The sequence below is a fragment of the Tribolium madens genome, unplaced genomic scaffold (genome assembly GCF_015345945.1).
Source record: "Tribolium madens isolate multiple individuals breed KSU strain unplaced genomic scaffold, Tmad_KSU_1.1 Scaffold_71;HRSCAF=194;Tcas5.2_LG6, whole genome shotgun sequence".
In the NCBI taxonomy this organism is placed as follows: domain Eukaryota; kingdom Metazoa; phylum Arthropoda; class Insecta; order Coleoptera; family Tenebrionidae; genus Tribolium; species Tribolium madens.
Genome location: NW_025401041.1, coordinates 1,181,955 through 1,205,491, shown reverse-complemented (window position 1 = coordinate 1,205,491; position 23,537 = coordinate 1,181,955). Strand labels below are relative to the sequence as shown.

The following is a 23,537-nucleotide window of genomic DNA, read 5'->3' as shown; positions in this document are numbered from 1 at the left end:
TCACATGTTTTAAATAGTTTTAGTTTTAATTTTTTTTTGAAATATGTATATTTCAATAACTGGACGTGATGAAAAAATTTGGAGGTCAGATCTAAAATCAACATCATAAAATTAGTTAAAAAAGTGTTTTTATTGATGAGCAAAAATGGTGTAAACTGAGTAAGAGACGTTAACATGCATCTAGAATATTAAAAAATAAATACTTAAAATCTTAAGAATAATAAATAAAACGTGCATAGAATCTTTGTTAAAAGTAGAGATTTTTTGAAAGGTTAAGTTACAACAATTTGTTGGTTCCTACAATAACAAAAGTCGTGATTTTTTTATACTTCCTCTACTCCCACATCTAAAACACGGATTATCGTATATGTTTCCATGGCGCTAAGTGACCTTATATATACATCTTGACAAGCCGTGACTAATATGCGTATTAGTTACGTTGCTAATAGCAACTGTCATATTAGTCACGTGCTGAAGTTAGCTTTCTGTCATTTAATTTAATTTTTAATTTAAGTAATTTTTTCGTGTTGGTCGTAGAAAAAGTATGTAACACGTGTATAAAGTTCTCTAGACATTCGTTTGAATTTAAAGCTTTTCAAGTGCGCGCAGTATTTTCTGCTATTATAATTTTAAATACTGAATAATTATTGTAGGTATCATGGAAAACATCTTTTTTGTGATTGTCATTTATATCTGGTTTTTGATTTATAGACTCTAAGTACTTTTGTAACTCGTTTTATGTTATGGTATTTTAGGAATTCTAATTGTATTTTTCCACTGAAGTTTTTAGTGTCCTGTTATCGACATTTCCATTTATTGTTATTAGTAAGTCACGGAAACATTTCTTTATCTTGAAATGTTAAATCTTAAATGTTACAACTTTCCTAGGGAAAATAAAAATACAACTGCACATTTTTTTTAACTTAACGGTTACTTTGAAGACACTAGTTAATTTTTTTTTCCGCGTATGGCAAAATAAACGTGAAGCTTCGCCACGTAAAGTATTAACATAATATACTTACTTGTAAATACCGCACGATCAAAAAAAAAAAATTAGAGTAGGCCGTGATTAAAGTCCTTCAGATGATAATCCTGATTTTTGACATCAAATGTCAGCGGAAACTTTGACAAGTTTGCGTTTTATTCATTTTGACCGAAATAATGTTCACTTTAGAGTATAAATTTTTTATTGTTGCAAGTTATTACAAAAATGCTGTACAAGACGAAAACGGTGAATGGTCATTTTCACTTCCCATGCGTGTGTAAAATTTCAAGCACAGATTCCCAGGTAATGTGTTGCCAACTGTAGAATAAATAAACAGCTTTAAGATAAAAAACAGTTATTTTTAACAGAAATCATCATTATTCAATTAATGAATTAATTGTCAAAATGACGTATAGTTGTCAAACAAATAAAACCGCCAATGTGATGACACTTAAAAAGCAGAGAAAAATGATTCTATGTGTAAAATCAAGAGAAAAAAAACTTTTCTTTTCACTGAATTAGAATAACGAAACTTTAACTTTTAATTACAGATTTGCTCGTTTCAGGTGAAGCAAAAAAAAATTTTCCTTTGTAGTTTTGGCGTAAAATCAAAGATAATATTTTTTTTGTTTGGAAAATAGTGTATATTGTTGAAAATGTACATTCCCAAATGGGCTTTGTGGCATCAGAATATTCAGATAGTTGTCTTTATCTTTTTTGAGATTACTTCTTTACAATTTTTGTCTAGAAAACTTTTTTGAATAAACAAAAATAAATTTAGTTAGCAATGAGGACGCTCAGTATTATACCTTATCTGCTAAAAGCAAAAGTAAATGGAATGGGATATTGTAAAAGCGAACGAGAGTGTCGGCAAGTATTATTAAAAATGAGGTAATCAGAAAATATTACCTTCAACTTTATTCAGCCCAAGTGTAAATTATGTGTTTACTGTTAATAAACGAAAACTAGAACACAACAAATAAGTTAAATCAGTTTTAATGATGCATTAATGCTCATACTTGTTTATGATAATTATTTTGATTACAATTTGTTTAAGGTTATGAATCGTGAAATAAACAATTTGTGATTCAATAGCTCACCACATACCCAATAATAGACTGTTTGTAACATATCTCATTTTTTATCCTACACAATATTTGCTTATCAAAAATTTAACAAAAGCTCTGATTTAACCCAATTATTTATCCGCTATTCGTCAAGGTTCACATACGTTGTTGACTCTTTATTCCCTTGTCAATAGAAGCAATCTGGAACTTTGGCATTAATAAGAAAAGTTCGACCACTCTTTGTAGGAATTTTCAAGCTTTTCCTTGAAACTACTTCGAATGACAAAGTTTCCGCTGATTGATTCCGATCCGAAGACCAGTTTGATGCAAGGATATGTAAAGGATCTTACTCTCGACCAAGAAGTATGTAATATGAAAATCGCTAGTCGGTCGACAGCGGAAAGTTAAAAGAAGTTTTTTTTCATATTTCAAAGAGTTTGTAGAATTTTTTTAATGTACAGTGTCTCAAGTTTTAGGGTCGGCGCAAAAAAAAAATTTTCTAATTGATTATAAAAGAATGTTGATAGTGTAGAGGGTTAAATACACTTAAATTTGATGTTTTGATATTTTACGACTGACCAAGTCGACTATTTACACGGAACTTGGGTTATAAAATTTTTACACAATGTTTTCTCTATAAAAAATCAGCAACGTTTGAAATTTATTTCTAAACGAGTTTCATTAACTTTACTGATGCTGTTTCCCAAGTGCAGGGTGTTCCAAGTTTTAGGGTCGACGCAACAATAAATATTTCTAATTAAACTTGATAGTGTAAACTATAGAAGATTAAATACACTTTACTTTAATGTTTTGATATTGTACAAAATTTTTAGCGTATAGCAGTGAGACCTTCAAAATTAAATTTGGAGAAAAAATTCAATTAACTTCATAATAAAATTCTTTGATTTTTTCTGTGGTATTTGTGAAAATAGAATAATGATAAAGTTGATAGCTTTTGAATAATTAACATTTTAATATTAAAAATCTGAAACTTGGAATAATTTATGGAGGGTTTGCGGTAATTGGTGATCAGGCCAGAATTTCTTGACAAAAGAAAAAGGTCCGTCTCTCTTGTGAAGCCTCCGCTCTATTGTCACATCATCCCAAACTTGGCCATAAATTACCAGAATTCCCAATTTTAATATTAAAATGTTAATTACTCAAAGGCGCACGGTGAATTGCGCTCAGTTTTAGAAACAGGTATAATGAGGCTATAAGGGTCGCTAATCCTTAAGGTGAACTGCGCTCAGTAGCATCACAACGGGGTACCAACCCATGGGTTGGTGCTTCGAACTTTTAGGGAGCACTTCTTCGGGTGCACTTTTTAATGACCTATTGCCGCTGGCACTTGACATTATTCTCTGGGATGCGAATTCTGAAATTTGTTTTAATTCAAAAAAAAAAATAAGTAAAGCAAATGAATCGATCCACTTTAGTGAAATGTCTACCTTATAAGTTTGACCAAATTTTTTAAAACGCTGTTGTGTAATGTATACCTATACATATTTGGGTTCATTAAATGTTAATAATAACCTATTTCGTTTTTGTTTATTTTGAAATGCAAAGTAAATTTTTGCAACTGGTTCCTCCCTATTTTCATTAACCTGGGAATTTAATTTTTAATAATTTAATTCTTTACATCACACTGAGACATATCGACCGACCTGAGCGCAGTTCACATAAGGATTAACACAGACCAGGTAAGTAAAAATTTTCTGAGCGCAGTCCACTGTAGGGATTAAAATTGCCGTGCTTGAAGTGAGCGCAATTCACCGGCACACAACTTTTACATTATTCAATTTCCACAGTTACATTAGAAAAAATCATGAATCTTATCATATAGAAAAGATTATAACTAATTATTTTTTTTCCAAATTTTGAACAATATTAGAGCATCAGATAGAAGTCCATATAATAATAATTTTTAGAATTAATTAGAAATATTTATTTTTGCGCCGGCCTAAAACTTGGGACAGCCTGTATGTATTCTAACTTCTTAACACATTGCCGCAAAACTAAGTGGTTTTCACGATTTTTATATTTGAATGGTATGAAAAAGTACTTCTTCGACCTAGTGTGTGCGATTAAATTTGTGCTAAGTAATGCTGAAACAGCATTGAAATCTCGTCGAGTATTGAAACGGAAAGTGATTTTACACAAATGAGGCATTTTCAAGCCGATAATAAACTTATCAGAGGCTGTGGCCGCATGATTAATAAAACAAACACGTAATCGGACGTGGATAGCATAACAGTTGATGGAAGTTAAGGTGAACGGTGCTCATTGTTAAGTGAGAACATCTGCGGCCAAGGAGATCTACCAATAAAGGACATCCGCTAAGGTTACTACGAGGTTTTTGACATTTCGTCGAGTTTTAATGCACCTACTATCTTTATCTTAATCAATATTTTGCAGTTATTACAAAATTTACGCATAAATGTGTGTAGTAAAGGATTTATTTTTAATTAGATCGATCTTAACTTTCAACGGTTTTAGATTTCTGATAAAATTCTCGAGTACTTCAGTTTGCGCTTTAATGTCACAGTTCTGTATTTTGAGAAGATATCAAAGATCCGTCCCTGCTCTATATAGGCGGCTTCCATTTACAGCAGCGGAATTTGGCATTGAAATGCTTAAAGTGTTATCCTTCCTGTTGTATGCAAAGATAGCTTAATTGTAGGGTTCAATCACTTAAGTGTCTGATGAGTCGAAGAATTTTAAATTGAAGTAATTGAATATACAGGGTGTATCAGGACTTGCGCTCCAGAAAAAAAAGCCATGTAAGGTAAGATACTAAGAACATGGAAAAAATGTCAAAAAATTTTGACATTTATTTTTTGAGATTTGACAATTTAATGACACTGATGATCTTGTATATGTTTTTTTATAATCATTTTGTAAAGGTACAAAAATTTTGCGAATAAAAACCACAAATAACATTAAATTTAGGATACAGCTTCTTTGTTTCCTCTTCTAATAGCCTGTTGCAAAAATAAATAGAGTCAAAAGGCAAAATTTAAACTATCATAACTTCGCAATTTTTGTAGATAGAATTTTTTTTCTGGTATCTTACTTTACATGGCATTTTCCTCTGGGGCGCGAGTTCTGGCGCACTCTGTATAGTTCAAAAATTATTGTTAGGATTATTCTAAAAGTTGGTTTTGGCTTTAAACTCTTAAAAGTAAGTAACAATTAAGCTGCAATTTTTTCAATTTTTTATTTTTAACGACATTTTTTAACACATTGAATTTACTAAATGAGATAAAAGTTAATTTTATTCTAACTACTGCGAATGTGAAAGAATTTACAACTTTCTCACAATTTTATTTTAAAGTGTCGTGAGTCAAGAGTGCTGTGAAAATTTTATCAACGTATATCTTGTACGAATTGTTAGGTTTAAATGACAAAACATTTAGATAGATCATGGATAGAACATCAGAATGATGAGGCTTTCCAGACCCGATAATGTTAGAAGTAATTGGTTCTGATTATTAATCAAGACGTGTTGGTAAATTTGATAGATAACTGACAGATATCAAGTATGAAGCTGCTTTTTAAGACATTATACGTTCATCAAACTTCCAGATCACTCTCTGGACCAAATTTTTATTTTTTAGACTCACGATGTATGTAATACCGACTTGCAATTGTGTATACATGTTCCATTGAGTTGATAAGGTTTATTTTTTTAATGTTGAAATATTAAGAATTTATATACAAAAAAGTGTTATGTATTATAACTTACTGCATCACCTGAAATTGTTTTCAATTACCTACAGTGTTACAATACAAAGTTATATTGTTTTCAATAAAACACTATGAAACATCATTCATTTTTGGATGTAGCATTTAGTCTTGATGTTTTTAAACTGAATTTGTCAATTTTGCTTAGTTCTTGAAATAATTTGCTTCCTTTGACGAAAACACGCATAAAAACACCGGCCGGGACTAACTAAAACTAAGAAACTAGACAATGAAAAACAATTGTAATTAAACATCCATGTATGAACCTACGTATTACTAAACATTTATAGTTATTTATTCGACGAGTTTGAGTGTAAATTTGACGCTTTATGCCACGAGTGGATTTTTAAACCACGAGTGCTAACGAGTGGTTTATCATGCATAAGGTGGAATAAATGAACCGATTTACACGAAGACGAGTTGAATACAACATTTTATTAGAATTAGACTCAACAAGGCTTAAAATTGCTTTGAATCTGTTAAAAATAATCTGACGTTTCGTATTGATAAATGGCAAACAGTTGTCAAAACTTCCTTTACGCAGGACAGTGTCGAAGAATAAATATTTTTTTCTTCTTCAAACAAACTAATTGTTCCACAAAAGTTAAAGAAGTCGCATTATTTTTACAACAAACAAATTTTATTATTCTAAGCATTGTGAAATCAAGCAAAAACAAAGAAGTAAAAAGATATCTGCCTTTATCGCACTTTTAATTAATTATTAATTTATTTTTTAATAATTTATTAAATTAATTAATTATTGTAATTATTGCACACTTCCTTCACTTTTGTGGAGCAGTTTATTTATCCTACGTTCGTCAATTTATAATCAATAATTTTGATTTATGACCACATGTAAAATTGGTTTTCTTATCTTATTTATGAAGTTTGGAATCACTTGTAGTAATACGAGTAATAATTAACAGAAATCGAAAATTGAAATTCAAGGTTTAAATTTAAAAAAATAAAGTGTGTAGTATGATGAGCCGAAATTATTCGACTGCGATAAAGTTATGTATCGGATAAACTGCCAAAAGTGGTTGCAATATGAAATAGAACTTGTCTTTTCTAGAACATCTCACATTTTATCGAGGGTAGATTATTTTTAGCCAGCATCAGGTCATTGTATTTTAGTTCCTGGAGTTGTAATCGATATAAGTGCAGTTCTATGCAATAAAATTAAGCACACATAATATTTTTTTTATCTTACAGGTTGAGTTTTTGAGCTACCTTAGACCATTGTTTTCGGTAATAGAAATCAAATATTATTCACAAGTGAGTAAATTTGACTATTATATTTACTATTATATTTTTATAGGTGAATATTTTACTTGAATGAAACTTTATTTTTTGGATAGTTGCTCCTGTAAGATAAAACGTCGTATATCACACGTGATCGAAATGTCATTATGAAACTCGTGAGAAGTGTCCCATTCGTGCGCAAGCGCACTCATCGGTCAAAATTTTCACTCGCGTATAATGATGCATTTCTATCACTTATAATATAATGTACTATTATTTTGCGTCTGAAAGAAAGCTTATTTCGATATGAAAACCGATGCTTTAATAACCCTTTTCAGCACCAATTCGGGTGCTGAAATAGACTAGTACAATTTACTTTCTAGAAGTTGGTCATGATAATTTTCAAGGGCGTTTTGAGCGATTTCTACTATGTCAGGTGGTGGGCATGAAATATTTGCATTTTCATTGTTAATTCAACAAAATTTTGAAAAATATTCTAGATTTGGCACTTCGAAATTCGAATTTTTCAAACTTTGTGACATTTATCACCAACCACCACCTTATTAGGGCAAGAGTTCCTAAATTTTAAAAAATTGACTATTATGTTAAAAAAGTGATGTCATGTGGGAACTCGTTCTTTATAAAACTCGCGCTTCGCTGCTCGTTTCATAAATCTGAATTTGTTCCACAAAACTTGCCTTACGAAACGCGTTCTTTAATATATTATTATAGTTTAAAATGGACTTGATAAAATGCCTAATAACAAAAATACTGGGTGAGTCTTAACTTATACGCATAGAACTAGGGAATGAATGGTTACGTTATGATCAATAACAAGTAAAAAAAAAACTTTTTTATTTTTGTCGAATGTCAATAAAAAATACCACCTAACTTCATCTAAGAAAAGAAAATCGATTCAAATGTAATGTCGACATTGATGTCATCAGCACAAATTAACTAAAATTTTAATGTCTAATAGTGTCTAACACGGTATATTTCGGTTACTAAGAAACTTTTGCTAGAATTTTTTTTAGTTATTATTTGGCATAATCTATCATACTCTGAAATTATGCATAAGTTAAGACTCACCCTGTATGTAATTTTTGTTAATATCAAAATGCCGCGTCATTTAAATACCAATTAAAAAAATTGAATTATAACCGAAATAGACGATATTTTTTTTAAGAAAATTGCTCGATTGATGAACATCAGTAAAGACAATGTCTTTAGAATTAAAAAACGCTGGGAGCAGGAAAGAAGTGTTAAAAAAAAGCAGGATCTGCCCACACCAGGGTTTCTGGCAATGATGAAAACGCAGCTCTTCTGTATTTCAGAACGATTTTATAGTGTTTTATTATTTATTGAAACTGTTGCTAATCAATTAAAATAGATCCAAATTCTGCAACTAAAATTTGTGTTTTAATTTTATTGTGTACAATTTGTAGTGTACAAGGTAAGGTGCAAAAATAAATATTTCTAATTGATTAAAAAAAAATTTTGCTAGTGCGGACGACTTTAGTTTGATGCTTTAATATCGTTCAAAATTTTTAGCGTAGTTATATCAGTGAGACCCTAAAAAATAAATTTGGAAAAAAATTTAATTGGAATCTTTTCTACATTGAACAAAAACACGATTAAACCCGTCACACCAAACTTTTATTTAAAACACTTTCTACAAGATAAAATTTTTTAATTTTTTCTACTGGTATCTGTGATAATTGAATAATGTAAAAGTTGATAGATTTTGAGTAATTAGCGTTTGAATATCAAAAATAGGAAATTCTGGTAATTTATGGCCAAGTTTGGAATGATGTGCTGCTAATGCATTGACAATAGAGCCGGGATATGTCATAAATGTCATTGCGGACTTTTTTCTTTGTCAAGAATTTCTGACCTGATCACCAATTAGCGCAAACCCTCCCATAAATTATTCCAAGTTTCAGATTTTCAATATTAAAATGTTAATTATTCAAAACCTAACAACTTTATCATTACTCTATTTTCACAAATACCACAGAATTTTAGTTAGGTAATGGAAACTTTTTTTTCTCCTTTAATTTTCAAGGTCTTACTGCCATACGCTAAAAATTTTGTACAATATCAAATTAAAGTGTATTTAATCCTTTATCGTTTTCACTATCAAAATTCTTTTTTAATCAATTAGAAATATTTATTTTTGCGCCGGCTTTAAAACTTAGGACACCCAGTACGTTCCATCATATTCATGATGCGCTCTCAAAACAAAATAAATTCTCTAAAATGTCGTCGTGGCAACTTTAGTCTAAAGATCCATTTATTTTTGGTGTTGTCTTAACAACCATCTCAAAACTGATTGATGTTCACAAATGTTTTGTACGGTTTTTAAATCAATTTACTGGTTTAGAGAAAATTTTTGTATGTAACTTGTTCGGAAACAGTTGTGTGGTGACTCCTTTCATTAAAGACTTGGCTCCCTCATCGCCTTGTCCTTCCCCGAAACTTTATTTTGCATAAATAGAATTTTTTTACAATTTGTTTAGACTTTAGAATCGTATTTTGAGTCGTTACGCCTAGGCTTTCAGAGGAAAGTGTTTATTCCTAAGACTTGGTTAAATAAATATGTTAACTTTGAAAAGCTTTTCAATTTTCCGTAGATTTTGTCAATTTGACAAAGTTTCATCGTAAACACGAAGTATTGCGTTGAGTATTTTAGAAGTAAATGTGAATTTTCATAAGAATTAGAGAAATGGAGCTTAAAGCTTTATATTAATTACCTAGAATTTAGCCACGTGACAAAACATTTCAGACACAAAAGGTTTGTGAACGGTTTATTATGGTGAATTGTGTATTGACATTTCAATCAATAAATGTAGATTTATTTTAGTATTCAAATGAGAACACATTTTGAACGGTCTAAATACGGTGGGTAAATATAATTGGGAAAACAATTTAAAATTACTCAAGAAATTTAAAATGTGCAGGAGATTATTTTTAATAAAAGCATTATTTGAAAGAAACAATAAACTTATGGTGGCTCTTTAATAAGTTGACACACTTCGTCCAAGTCAATCGAAGATGAGAACTCTTGAAATGTGCAAGATTGTAGGGCTCGAGTGCTTGCATTCAACTTGAAGAGTTTTTGAGTATTTGTTCTTAGCCTTTCGCATGAGACTCAGCGAAAAAAACTCCCGAATAATTTATTTTATTGCTTCTCGACGGTATATAAAATTTACGGTTCCGATGCTATTTATGTAAATGTACGTTTATCGCTCAAGATTAGTCCCGGTTTGTAAGTCATAACCTCTTTATTCTTTTAAGCGCAGTTCTTAAAGGTTATGACATGCAAAATAACAATTCGTTTGCTCAGCGTAAACGTTAAATTTAGAACAATTTGCATGATATCGTTAAATTATGATAATTTTTAACTTTTCAGTTAGGGCCACCTGATGCCTGTTGTATTCTAATATGGTTACTAGCATGTAATAAATTGCTCGCGGCATAAATTATGCCTTCAAGTGTCCGAATTTCGCTGCCACTTTTAATTAATGTTACGCTCGAATTGCACAAAAAGCAATTATAGTAATGGTGTTTGGCAGTCGTACGTGTGCCCTCACGATACCCTCAAACAAAATTGTGAAAAGTTTTTCAGGATACTTTTACTTTTTGTGCTTTCAGTTACTTAATACTCGACTCGATTTAATCACTCTTGACACAAACCTATCATTAGAATTATGATTTGTGCTTGTAAATTATAAGATTGAAAATGTAGAGAAAGTTTTGGATTGGGATATCAACACTGTTTTAAATTAAGTTATTATTATAAAGCAATTACAATATTATTTATGGCGTCATCTTGTGTATTGATTTTTAAAGTTTAAGCCGTTCCAAATTTAAATACAAATTATTTATTTTGAAACTTCATGATTGCTTGATTTCCATTCGGTGATAAAACTCTTAGAATTTATTCATTCCATGGCTCATTTTACTGATTGCAAGTTTAATGCCACAATCAATAATCTGTAAACGGTGACAACCAAGAAATTTATCTATTCAAGCATGCATTAATAGAATCATTTTGATATTACTAAAACTGAACTGGTTAGATGTAGGTACATTTTATTTTGTTTTTTTACATTTTTTATCAGTTATTTTGAGGATTGTAACATTTAATAATAACTTTAATTGATTTTCTCGTCACAGTATTGTTGTTAATTAGTTTTGGAGAAAACAAAAACACTGGAGAGGTTAAAAATATTTTATAACAAAACCAGTCACCGTGAAAAAAGTTTTAGATACAAGGTTATAGATAGAAACAACAGTTCCGTGTGAAAAGTAAAATGTGATAGATTTAAACAATATCATTGACTTTTAAATTGTACAGTTTAAAGTTATATTTAGTAGAAATTATTATACGAATACTTTAGAATAATGCGAAAATTTGTGGTGTATATTTAAAATACTTAGGTACAGATTTGTCAACAAGAAATTACCACCTAGGATTTAAACTTTTATGAAATTTACGTTTTTTATGTTGTGTGTAATTAGAATTTTCAGAAGTAATTTTGAATGCCTAGGTTTGGTTACCCCTTGTTGTTGACGGTTGACATTTTCTGTCAACCTGCTGTCAACTATCAATTGAGTTATCTATACAAGCTGACAGGTGACTTAACCTAAATTTTTGACACTAGTTACGATATCTTTTATTTGTCACCACAAACCAACCTAACCTAACTTATGGCAATCTATTCACGAATATCCTTAAATCCTAGGTAGTAATTTCTTGTTGATGCGATAATATTGTACTCGGTATTGTATACAAGGTGCCCCAGGAAGTTGGTAAAGTTCATTATTTACCTTTAAATATATTAAAATTAAAAAAATATATACAGGCTGTGTCAGAACTCGTACCCCAGAGAAAAATTTCAAGTAAGATAATATACCACGAACATGGAAAAAATTGACATTTGACATTTTTTATGTTTATTTAATGATACTAATGATCTTGTATATGTTTTTTATAACACTTGGCGACAATTTTTTTTTTCTAACAGATAGTACCTAATACCTGTATCCTAAGTAATTTTGTTCAGAAAGTCTAAAAATGATCACCAAAATTCTTCATCACTAAAGTTTTTTTTGTTATTTTTGTTTTCATATTTAAACAGTGGTCGAAGTACTCAGATGTATTCACGATATAGATTGAACTAAAAAATGTATTAAACCATTTGTAATTTTACATTACACAAAATGAATCACTAGATAATAAATTGACAACAAATTTAATAAAGAAATATTTTCAAGAATTTCGTTTTTGTCTTTTACGAGGAGTAGTCTTTCTTTTGCAGAAACCTGCAAAAGTCTCTATCATTGTCGAATCCCATACATACCTTGATACCTTTTTTTCATGGCACTGATATCTTGATGAAAACGCTCTTTCTTATCACTTATAGTCTTTAAAGTTATATTGAATGAAATCGAATTGGAAAATGCACTTATAAAATGCACTTCGGCAGCCAAGTGTTTTACAAATTTCCAATAGTTTTGAGATAAATATAGAATAATTTTTATTTTTATTATTGCCAAGAAATCTGTGGACTACACTCTTAAAAGAATTTCAAGCAATTACATGATTATTTAATTTTTGCACAAAAACTTCATTATGGATCACTTTCAGATTTTCCTATCACTTAGTTTAGGGCAGTTTTGTCTTAGATACATAAAGAATTTATTTTCTTACTTGCTTAAACAGAAAATAAATTGATTCGCGATTACAAAACAGTGGTGAGGATGAAATTTTAAATTTATTTCTCATAATAATGCCATAGGTTAACGTTAACTGTATAAATATTGATCATTTGTAACATTGTGTTCATTTATTGACTGAGGATTTGGAATTGAAAAAGGGTATAAAGGATATGCTGGTACAAAAAAAGAACAAACCGTAAATTATTCTTTTCGCTCTTTTATATACCTGCAGGATAATTTCGACTGAAAAACTTAAGTGACGTTAGAATTGTATAACGAACGTAAATCCGGGTCACCAATAATTGAAAAACAACAAAAAACAACTTTATCAAATCTTAAAGCCGCCACCTTTGACATCGCTCTATCAAACATTTGTGAAACAAAAAATTCTACGTGAACTAAAATTGGTACAGGATGTTTATTATTTTGTTATCACAAATGCGGTAAAGTTTTAACTTCCTGAAACTCATCTAAAAATTTTGTTGCAGCAAAATTATGGCAAGATGGAGGCTGCGCTTGTCGAAAAACGAGACCTCCGAAAATCGGCGATATTCCAAGGTGAGTAATAACTAATAATGACACATAATGGAACGTTTCCATAGTCATTTGTTATTTTTGCATTAAAATTTCCATTTCCATTTTTAGTAGAATCTTTTTCTATATGAGCAGCGAACTCTGTGACTGAATAATGTAGGAATTCCCAGGTGTGGGGACATTGATTCAAATATCTCTCCAAGCACTTTTCACACGAAAAGTGTTCGACCAATAAAGAATTTTTCATTTTTGCATTTCTTTCGGTTTGAACATAATATTTTGTTGAATATGACAGGCAAAGTGGAGCTAGGCAAAAATGTGCAGTGTAACAAATTAATCATGAAAACGAATGAAACGTTTTGTTGTGATGGACATTGTTCGAAACAATGTATCTTTATTTAAGAGTAAAATGTAATTATAAAGTTGCGGAAAATTATTAGCACAACCATTTGTCTGGCTCGAGCAGCTTTAATAATAGCAAACTCTGTTTCAGCAAGACCACGGCTGTCAATAAGAGTTGTCTGTTGAACCTAATTTACTGTATTCAAATAAACCATCAGTAACTTATAATTCTTTTTGCTGGCTAAATTCAGCTTATAGGTGTATTTTAGTAACCTACTGGGCTATTTTTTGTAAATTTTATTTGTTGGTGAAAATATTCACAAAACTACTTGACAGGACTAGTCTACTTAGACGCAATATCATCAATAAAAGGACTGAGACAATCTCAAGTTTCAGATTAACAGGAATTAAACGGATAAGCGGCAGTATTCTGTGATAATGGAATAAAGAAAACAATATCGCTGTGATCACTGTGTAGAAAAGTAGTCAAACAACAACAATATTTTTTTGACAAAAACAGTTTTTTATTAATAAAATTGATTGTTACCAATAATGCTTGCTTCTTCTGAATCTAAAGTCACTAGATGTACATGACTTTAGCTTAATCGAATTACTCCTAAAAGCGATTTTTTTTTTTCGGAATTTTTTACATCCAAATTGGAAAAATGGCGTTTTATAAACCATATTTTATATACAGGTGCGCTAGAGAAAAATGCCATCCATGTAAGGTAAGATACCAGAAACATGGAAAAAAATCTATCTATAAAAATTTCGAAGTTATGAGAGTTTAAATTTTGCACTTTGACTATTTATTTCTGTTGGAAATAGTTATTTATTCGACGAGTTTGAGTGTAAATCGGACTCTTTATTTGACCGAGTGAATTTTTAAACCACGAGTGTAACGAGTGGTTTACCATCCACGAGGTGGAATAAAGCGTCCGATTTACACTCAAACGAGTGGAATACAACATTTTATTCTTCGAATTAGAGTCAACAAGGCTTAAACTTGCTTTAAATCGTTAAAAATAATTTGACGTTTTGTTTTGAGAAATGCCTAACAGTTGTCAAAACTTCCTTACACGGGAGAAAAACCGTAAATTTTGACAGTGTCGAAGAATAAAATACTTTTCCAAGTTTTTTTGCTACATGTTATTAGAAGAGGAAACAAGGAAGCTCTAGCCTAAATTGTCTCTCTGTTTAAGGTTTTTTGTGGCTTTAATTGGCAAAATTTTTGTACCTATATTAAATAATTGTAAAAAAACATATACAAAAAAATCATAAATAGACATAATAAAAAAAGTCAAATGTCAACAAATAAATGTCAATTTTTTTTGACAGTTAGAATTTTTTAAACATTTTTTTATGTTCCTGATATCTTATCTAACTTGAAATTTTTCTCTGGGTCGCGAGTTCTGGCGCATCAAGTCAAATTGTTACAAAGACCAGTGCTTTTTGGATGATTATGAGTATGCTCTAAACGAGTGATTTATACTATTTTTTCTATTTTTCGTTTTTATGTCGTTTTTAGTTAAATATAATGAATGTTTATTGGTTGGTGACATATATGTACCAGTGTTATTCATGAAAGCGTTGGGAAATTCAATTTGAACTGACATTTGTCATTATGCGTAACCTGGAAATAAGTTCTTAAGATTTTCTCATGTTTGCCACCGAAATATCAGAAAATTGATAAGTATATTGGGAACAACTGACTTCCAACGGCATTGTCACCAACATTAAAAACATAAAATACACTAGGCTATTAACACACTCTAGAAAGCACTTAAACAAGTTTGTTAATAGCTTTGTTAAAGAAGTAAAATAGAAAATTGTATATAAGTTTTATAAGACCAGTCTTGAAGCACGAATTTAAGTTTAAAAAACGAGTGGCGTAGCTGCGAATTATTTTAAAGAATGAGTGCTTCAAGGTTTTATGGAACGAGTTTTTTTTTTACTATTTCTTATAGTTTTTCCTCTATGCCGTTTTTAAAGAATTTTTTTTTACTTTAATCGATTTAAAGATTGTTGTGACGTTTGGTAGTTTTAATTTTAAAAGTCAAAATTAGATCTAGTTGCCTTTTGACTAAGACATCGTACATGATGACGTCGCGTTCTTAGTATGTTTTTCTATTCCGACATCTAAAACACGGATTATCGTATATGTTTCTATGATGCTAAGTGACCTTTTATATACATCTTGACCAGCCGTGACTAATAAGCGTATTAGTTACGTTGCTAATACAACTGTCGTATTAGTCCCGAGCTGAAGTTAGTATTCTGTCATTTAATTTAATTTTTAATGTAAGTAATTTTTTTTGGTTCTTGTGCGCTTTTTTCCGTGTGCGCTTTTGTCCTTGTGCGCTTTTTTTCTTGTGCGTCTTTTTCTTGTGCGCTTTTTTCTGTACGCTTATTCCGCTTATTCGGAAACTGATTTTACTTTTTATTTTAAATTTAAAAGTAATTGCGGTTTCAGTAGCGCAAGCGCCTTCATATCAAAACGGCTGACATCTTACGTTCCCAACCTAATAACATCAAATAACTATTGTCGTATCAACAAGAAGTTACTCCCTAGGATTTAGGGATATTCGTAAATAGGTTGCCATAAATTTGGTTTGGTTGGTTTCTGGTGACAAACAAAAGATATCGTAACTAGTGTGAAAATTTAGGTCAAGTCACCTGTCAAGTTATATGGATAATTTTATAGATAGTTGACATCAGAGGTTGACAGAAAACGTCAACCGTCAACAACCCTAGGCATTCAAAATTACTTCTGAAAATTGTAGTTACAAACAACATGAGAAACGTAATTTCCCTAAAAGTTCAAATCCTAGGTGGTAATTTCTTGTTGACAAAATTGTAATGGCTGATACCAGCATGACAATACTTTGACAATTGTTTATAAAAACATTTACTATAGATAATAATAGTTTGTTCTTCACATAAAAAAATGTTTAAAGTGTGATGTGAGAAAATAAATAGTTCTTAGATCTCTCTTGAATATGCTAATATTGTATGAACAGTAATTTATTTCTTTGCAGAAGGTTCAAAGGTGTTTTGCACACTCGATGACCTCTTTTATGTTTAGTGCTTATCTTCAAAATGTTTATCTTTTTGTAGAAACACACATTTGCAGCATAAAGACTACCCAATTGCAAATAGATCCTACTACGAAAAAATGCATTTTCCTGCTACTGAGATTACCTCACGAATAATTTTTAAATACTTACTTTTTAAACAAAAATAATTTTGTGAATATTTTTTGAGAAGAATGTAAATTTTTGCTATTAAACTATCATTTTGTACATAAGCACTTCTTTATTTTGTTGTTTGTACCACGTACCACAACCGAACCAACTTCAACAACAAAACAACTAAGTAGCAAATAAAGTAGTTTATGGTCCTAATAATTTTCTCTTTATTATAAATTATTGCTCACTAACTTCGTCCGCTAGGTATGTCAAGTCTTCAACAATTCGTCTACCTCTAGCACCAAATAACTTTCTCGTAGTCTTCTTAACCGGAAGCATTGGAATGAATTTTCCGACTTTAATAAACTTTTAATTAACGTGTAATTTCTCGGATCTTGATACGTTTCAACGTGGAAACAAGATCCGGCCTTGTTATAACTTCCACTACGCGTTTATCTTTTGTGTGATTTAATTATGCAAACCATATAGGTGGAAAAGTTAAGCGCTGAAAATATTCTCGATTAAAATGGGATACATCGAGAATTATTGCCGGTCCTTTCACACTCTATCCTGAAAGCTGTTCGCGCATGGCGAAGCTTTCAGTATGGAGAAAGGGGTGGTTAACCATGTGCACCGCGTTTTCTGTTTAGTAACAAGGATTTGGTGTGCGATATCGTTCGTACTAGTTAGTGGTTGAAGACTCCGAAAGAGTTTACAAGTAAGGTATCTAATAAAGTGTCAGGTTTTATATATAGGTATAGGTTTTATATGTATACAAAGTTTTGGAAACGAAAATGTGTTTTTAAATGTTAACCAAAAATAAAAACAAAGTGCGCATTATCGGTACAACTTTTACAGTCAGATTCAAAATATGATTTTTGTAGTACTGCACTATCGACGTAAAAAAATGTAAACACCAATTCTTATATTTTGTGGGAACTCGTTTTGTATAAAACTCGTTCTACAAAGCTTGCCTTACGAAATGCGTTCTTCAATATACAGGGTGTTTGTGGATTGCGAACAAATATTTTAATCACTAAGAGAATTTGTTATGAAAAGTCGAATTGAAGACCAAACAAATTCCGTATGCAAATTTTATTTTTGCAATTTTCCCCCTATGATTTTCACGAACCGTTCAGTGTGTCTGTTCTTGTTAGCTGGAAGTAAAAATGTTGACCGTGAAAGTTTTTATGCAGAAAAAAAGGAAACTTTTTGTCCAAAAAAATTATTACTTGTTTACACGTGTCAGTTTAGTTAGTCTTCGGGTGAATTGTGCACATCGATTTGAAATCAAATTGTCAATCAAGCCATTATGGCCAACTACTGAAACGCCAAATTAACTAGTGTACGGACATCACACTTCCAAGACCGATTTTCACTAAATGTTTGGGCAGCGATCATTGAAGATTACCAGATTGGACCCCACATATTACCTCAACATTTAACTAGTGCCGTTTATCTAGATTTTTTGGAAAATGTGTTGCCCGATTTGGTGGAGGATGTGCCCTTGGCGACACATGCGGTATTTACAAGTAGAGCTCCATCAGATTATGCCAAAGTCGTCACCAATGGATTGAACAATCATTTTCCCTAGAGATGAATTGGTCGCCAATGACCACTGCGGTCACCAAATTTAAATACGTGTGTTTTTTTTGGGGATTCACATTAAAAAATTAGTGAATTAGTGTACGCAGCTCAAATTTATACCTTCGAAGGGCTGTGTGTGCGAACGCAAGCTTCCCTAGCCCGAAGAGTACAAGAAGTGTGCATTGCCAATGAATGACCACATTTCGAGCAATTTTTTATAATAGCAAGTATTGATTCACTAACATTGACACTGATCTACCCTAATGTAGAGATAATTTTTTTGTCTTTACACTGTTTACGTTCCAAAGTTTTTTCTTATGAATTATTGTAAACATCGTATTAAGATATAGGCGGGGACAGGTTTTCAGCCTCAATTTATTTTTAATTTTAACACCGAAATGACGTGCTTTCGACAAAAGTTGGAATAACGAAAGTTGTTTCTTTTGACGAGTCCTATTAGTGGTTAAAATATTTGCTCGCAATCCTCAAACACCCTATATTTATTTCTGTTAAAAAAATTATTTTCCAAGCTACAGGTTATTAGAAGAGGAAACAAGGAAGCTGTATCCTAAATTGTAATTTTTTTAATGTTATTTATGGCTTTTGTTGGCAAAATTTTTGTACCTTTCCTAAATAATTATAAAAAAGAATATACCAGATCATTAGTATCATTAAATAGACATAAAAAATGTCAAATGTCAAAAAATAAATGTCAAAATTTTTTGACAGATAGGATTTTTTCCATATTCCTGGTATCTTATCTTACTTAAAATTTTACTCTGGTTCCCGAGTTCTGGCACATCCTGTATTGTATTATTTTACATTTTTGATAAATTTACCATTTTTTTTTATTAATAATTTAATCTGTTGGGAGGAAAGTTTTGTAGACATCTCTGAATGAAAATGAAAATGAATTTTTCACACAGGACACCCTGTATTTCAGAACCCATGAAACGCTACTGACTTGGTGACGTCAATTTGACGGAAAAACTTGATTACACAATTTAAAAAATGAATGTTGGTGATTGTATTTTTTTGATGCCGATAGGACATACGTGGGCATAGAAGGAAAAACAATTAAATCCAATTTTTGCTAATTTTCGCATATTTGTTTCTTCTTTGCCATGAAAAACTAGGTCTATATCTGTTGTTAATGTAAAGCTATGGTACTGTGCATAATAGTGTAAAAAAATACGTTTTCCCAAAAATGTATAATTGTGCAATTAATTGATTTTCCTTGTAAACATGTTATGTTTTATCAAAGCTTTTTAATTTTTTTAGGAGATGGTATGCAATCCTCCGTTTTTATACAGAAATTTGTAACATGATTTAAATAATTTTTTGAAGGTATGTGCATTTGTTTCCTTCTTGTATACTATTCTCTGTCTTTCTTTCTAAATTACAATGGTTACAAAATAAAAACTTTGCTTGTTTATGCAGATTATTTGCTTTTAAGTAAAATGTGGTACAACAAATGTGAATCGACGAATATTTTTATCTTAAATTAACTGATAAAATTAGCTGTCTTAATACAATAGATCTGATTCCTTTAACTTTCAGAAGTGATTAACTATTATAGAGGGTGATAGAATGTTTAATTTTAAGAGAAAAGTTTTCTATAAATATATATCAATAAATTTTATATAAGCGAGCTACACCTCTTGAAAAAGATGCATTTTTAATGGTGTTTTCCCACTCTTGCAGAATAGATAAAATTACAGGAGTTGGTACAGCTGATAACTTTTAAACACCTAAACGAATTCAAAGATCAGTTGTCAAAATTTGTTATCACGGGCGTCTTAAACAATAAAACGAATTTAAATTTTAATTTTTATTCTCTTTATGGTTGTAAGACAAATTGTAAACTGATTTTGCTCAAAAACGGCAAGTTATATCAAAAAAAAAAACGCAAGAGATCTAGTTTTTGTGAAAAACTGTGGAATTTAGAATTTTGTGGTCGAAAGTGGCAAGAACCAACAGCTAAAACAGTTAGGGTACTTTTTACTTTAAACCCCAGTTTGGGACGCCCCTGAGTAAACATTTCGACATTTTATCTGAGAATTTGTTTGGGGGTATAAAAATTATCAGTTGTAGCAAATTTTGTAATTTTATCTGCAATGGTTTTTCAAATATTGGAAAAAATCCATTAAAGGATGCACCCCTTTCAGGGGATGTAGCTTCTTATACAGGGTGTCCCACGAGTAATAATGAGCCTGAAAATTTTTTTGAAGCAACTCACATTACATTTCAAAGATAACGTGGGTATTAAAATATTTAGTTTTAATAAATTAAACCTAGTGACCAAACAGCACTTCAATTTTAATTTATAAAATGTCAAACCTTGGAGAATTTGATGAGAATTACTATTAAATGTTGCCGAAATGAAACCAGATTCTCATTTATGAAGAATGTTTGAAAAACATTTCGCAGACTGCACGTTTCTATCCAGCGTGATATCCAAATAGACGGACTTCCTAAAACTGGAGTAAAGTCATTTTGACTGATAGAAATTTGTCAAAAATAAAAATACGATTACTATGTTTCACTAATTAAAACGAAATATTTTAATATCCACGTTCTCTATGAAATGTAATTTCGGTTGCTTCAAAAAATTTTTCGGGCTCATTATTATTCGTGGGACACCCCCTGTATAATATTTTTCGATACATGTTTATAGGAAATTTTTATCTTAAAACTGAATATCCTCACCTGTTTAAATTTATGACAATAAAAACAGAACATCTTGTATATTTTCTCTTAAATATCAAAATCATTGTAGTACGACTGAAATATTTTTAGAACATATAAGCAATAGGTATTGTACTTTACTGAAGAAGTAACGAATTTTTTTTATTTTATTTTAAATTCACACAATCAATACACTTTTTAAAAATTATTTATTTACAATCAAAATGCTATTAAAAAGCAAATTAAAAATCTCCATCACCATTAAAGTGTTTCAAAGTATTCAAAAATGTAGTTGAAAATTAAATTCCTACGATAATAATAATTGTACATCTTCAAAAATTGTGTTGTGCATTTTGAGATTTAAAGGTTTTTTATGTTGGCGTAAGAAATTTTTAAATTTTAATTTTTAGCACAGAAAATGATTCATTGACGGTTTAGCATTTTATAAAATTTGACAAAAAACAGCATAACTCAAAAACAAAATAAAACTTCGTTCTCAAAATACAATCACATTTTTTATATTAAGTACTTAAATTTATATTAATTATTATTTTTTGAAGGCAAATGATTTAAAAAACGCTTTTTTCGTAATTTATATTCACCCTGTATAAATAAGAGTACAATTCTACTTCTACTGGTATTTTCTATTCACATTTTAGATTAGGTTTAGTCAACAACATAATTTTAGTTTATTTATGTAGGTTTTAGCATTCACGTGCAACAACTGACAATTACATTTAATTATTTCTCAAATTTAGTTACTTCATTATAACTGCAATTACTTTAATTACTCGTCATAGGATTCAATGTGAAAATTAAACAAACAACTTATAAGACAAGTAATTAGTTTCGCAACAAGTCAACACCGCCAGGGCGTTTGTCCGAAAATTTCCAATCGACGTGGACGTGGTTATGAATAATAATCGTGTGAATGGCAATCCAGATAACTTCAATTGATATTAGAATCTATAACAGCTCTTATCTGGATGAATCTAAATTAGAATTATTAGCTGATAAATGGGGATGATAGTAGTATAGGTATTATATTCTCGTATGTTTTAGCTGTTAGACTTACGTAACTAATATTTTATCTCTCTATTCTCTTAAAACTGTATACTAAAATGTTTTGTTATGTAGATAGAGGCAGTAGGCTATTTTAATCGCTCATTGCTTAAGAAATATAAATAAAACATTTTATTTCTTAAAAATCATTACCAGTTTTGTATAGGTAATCGGTAGATAAGATCTGATTTATTTAATCAATTGTTTTTTAGGGAATAAAATCTACTTTTTTTGTACTTTTCAAGAACACTGTAGTTATTTACTGAGAAACTTCATCGGGAAAGTTTCTGTAGGACAGCCTGCATATGTATTACATTATAAAAAGTATGTTGTATGAATATGGAATGATTTGTGACATCTTATTAAAAACTGCATATGATTTACTCTATTTACCTTTTGTACTGTTTTAATATTACACTATGTTAAAAATGCTTTTATTGTACCAGATGCTTAAGTTGTAAAAACGATTTTGTTATGTAAATGATTTTAAAACATTTATTTTATGATACTATTTTTAAAATTTGAATTAAAACAGCTTTATGTTTGTCTTTTTATAACAAATGTAATATTTGAAGTTGCTATAAAAACCTACGTAAATTTTAATAATATTAAATTAAAAAATGTAAACTTTTTAAATTTAATATACTCCTCGTATATCCAAGTGATATAAAGTTGTACAAAGTCGGGAGTTCGGCATGAATAAAAATGTGGGAAGTAACATTGAATTCGCTTCTACTTTCTCATGTTTGCTTCATCACCATCGATCATAACAGCCCCGTCTTGAACACGCTTTGCATTTCTTGCTTTCGAATTTTTTGTTATTATTATTTGTATCTTAAAATTGAAATGCTTCAGGATTACCATGATTTATTTTCAGATATACTGAATAATGTTACAGGAAACTTATTTTCAAATTAAAGGAATTTTAGCGAAAATTAATTTTTTAAACTTCTTTGTGAGTTTCGACAATTACAACTACCTACTGTGTATTTCATACTTACAAAAATTAACACATGGATGGCCATACAATCCACACAGTTTAAATTTCGAATTCAAATAAATTTACGCTTTATTTGAATTGATTTTAACTATGTGGAAAACTTTTTGTATTTTAACCCTAAAACACATAGGCTGTTTCAGGTACAAAAATTTTGCCAATAAAAACCACAAATAACATTGTTTCAATTTGGGACACAGCTTCCTTCTTTCCTCTTCTAATAGCCTGTAGGACAAAAATTTGGAAAATCATTTTTCCAACAGAAATAAATAAGTCTAAGTGGAAAATTGAAACTCCAATAACCTCGAAATTTTTATACAGGGTCTTTTGTAAATACCAAAAACGAAAAATGTGAAATGAAATAAGATACCAGGAAC

The 23,537-nt window shown here is 30.3% G+C and overlaps 1 protein-coding gene across 1 annotated transcript in view; it reads left to right on the top strand.

Annotated features, from left to right (window-relative positions):
• Positions 1-23,537, top strand: part of LOC123009401 (calcium/calmodulin-dependent protein kinase kinase 1-like) — a 57,206-nt gene that overhangs the window by 15,676 nt on the left and 17,993 nt on the right. Inside the window, exon 3 of the mRNA XM_044405686.1 lies at positions 13,251-13,320. Coding sequence (XP_044261621.1) covers positions 13,251-13,320 — 70 coding nt within the window. The remainder of the gene's footprint in view (positions 1-13,250; positions 13,321-23,537) is intronic.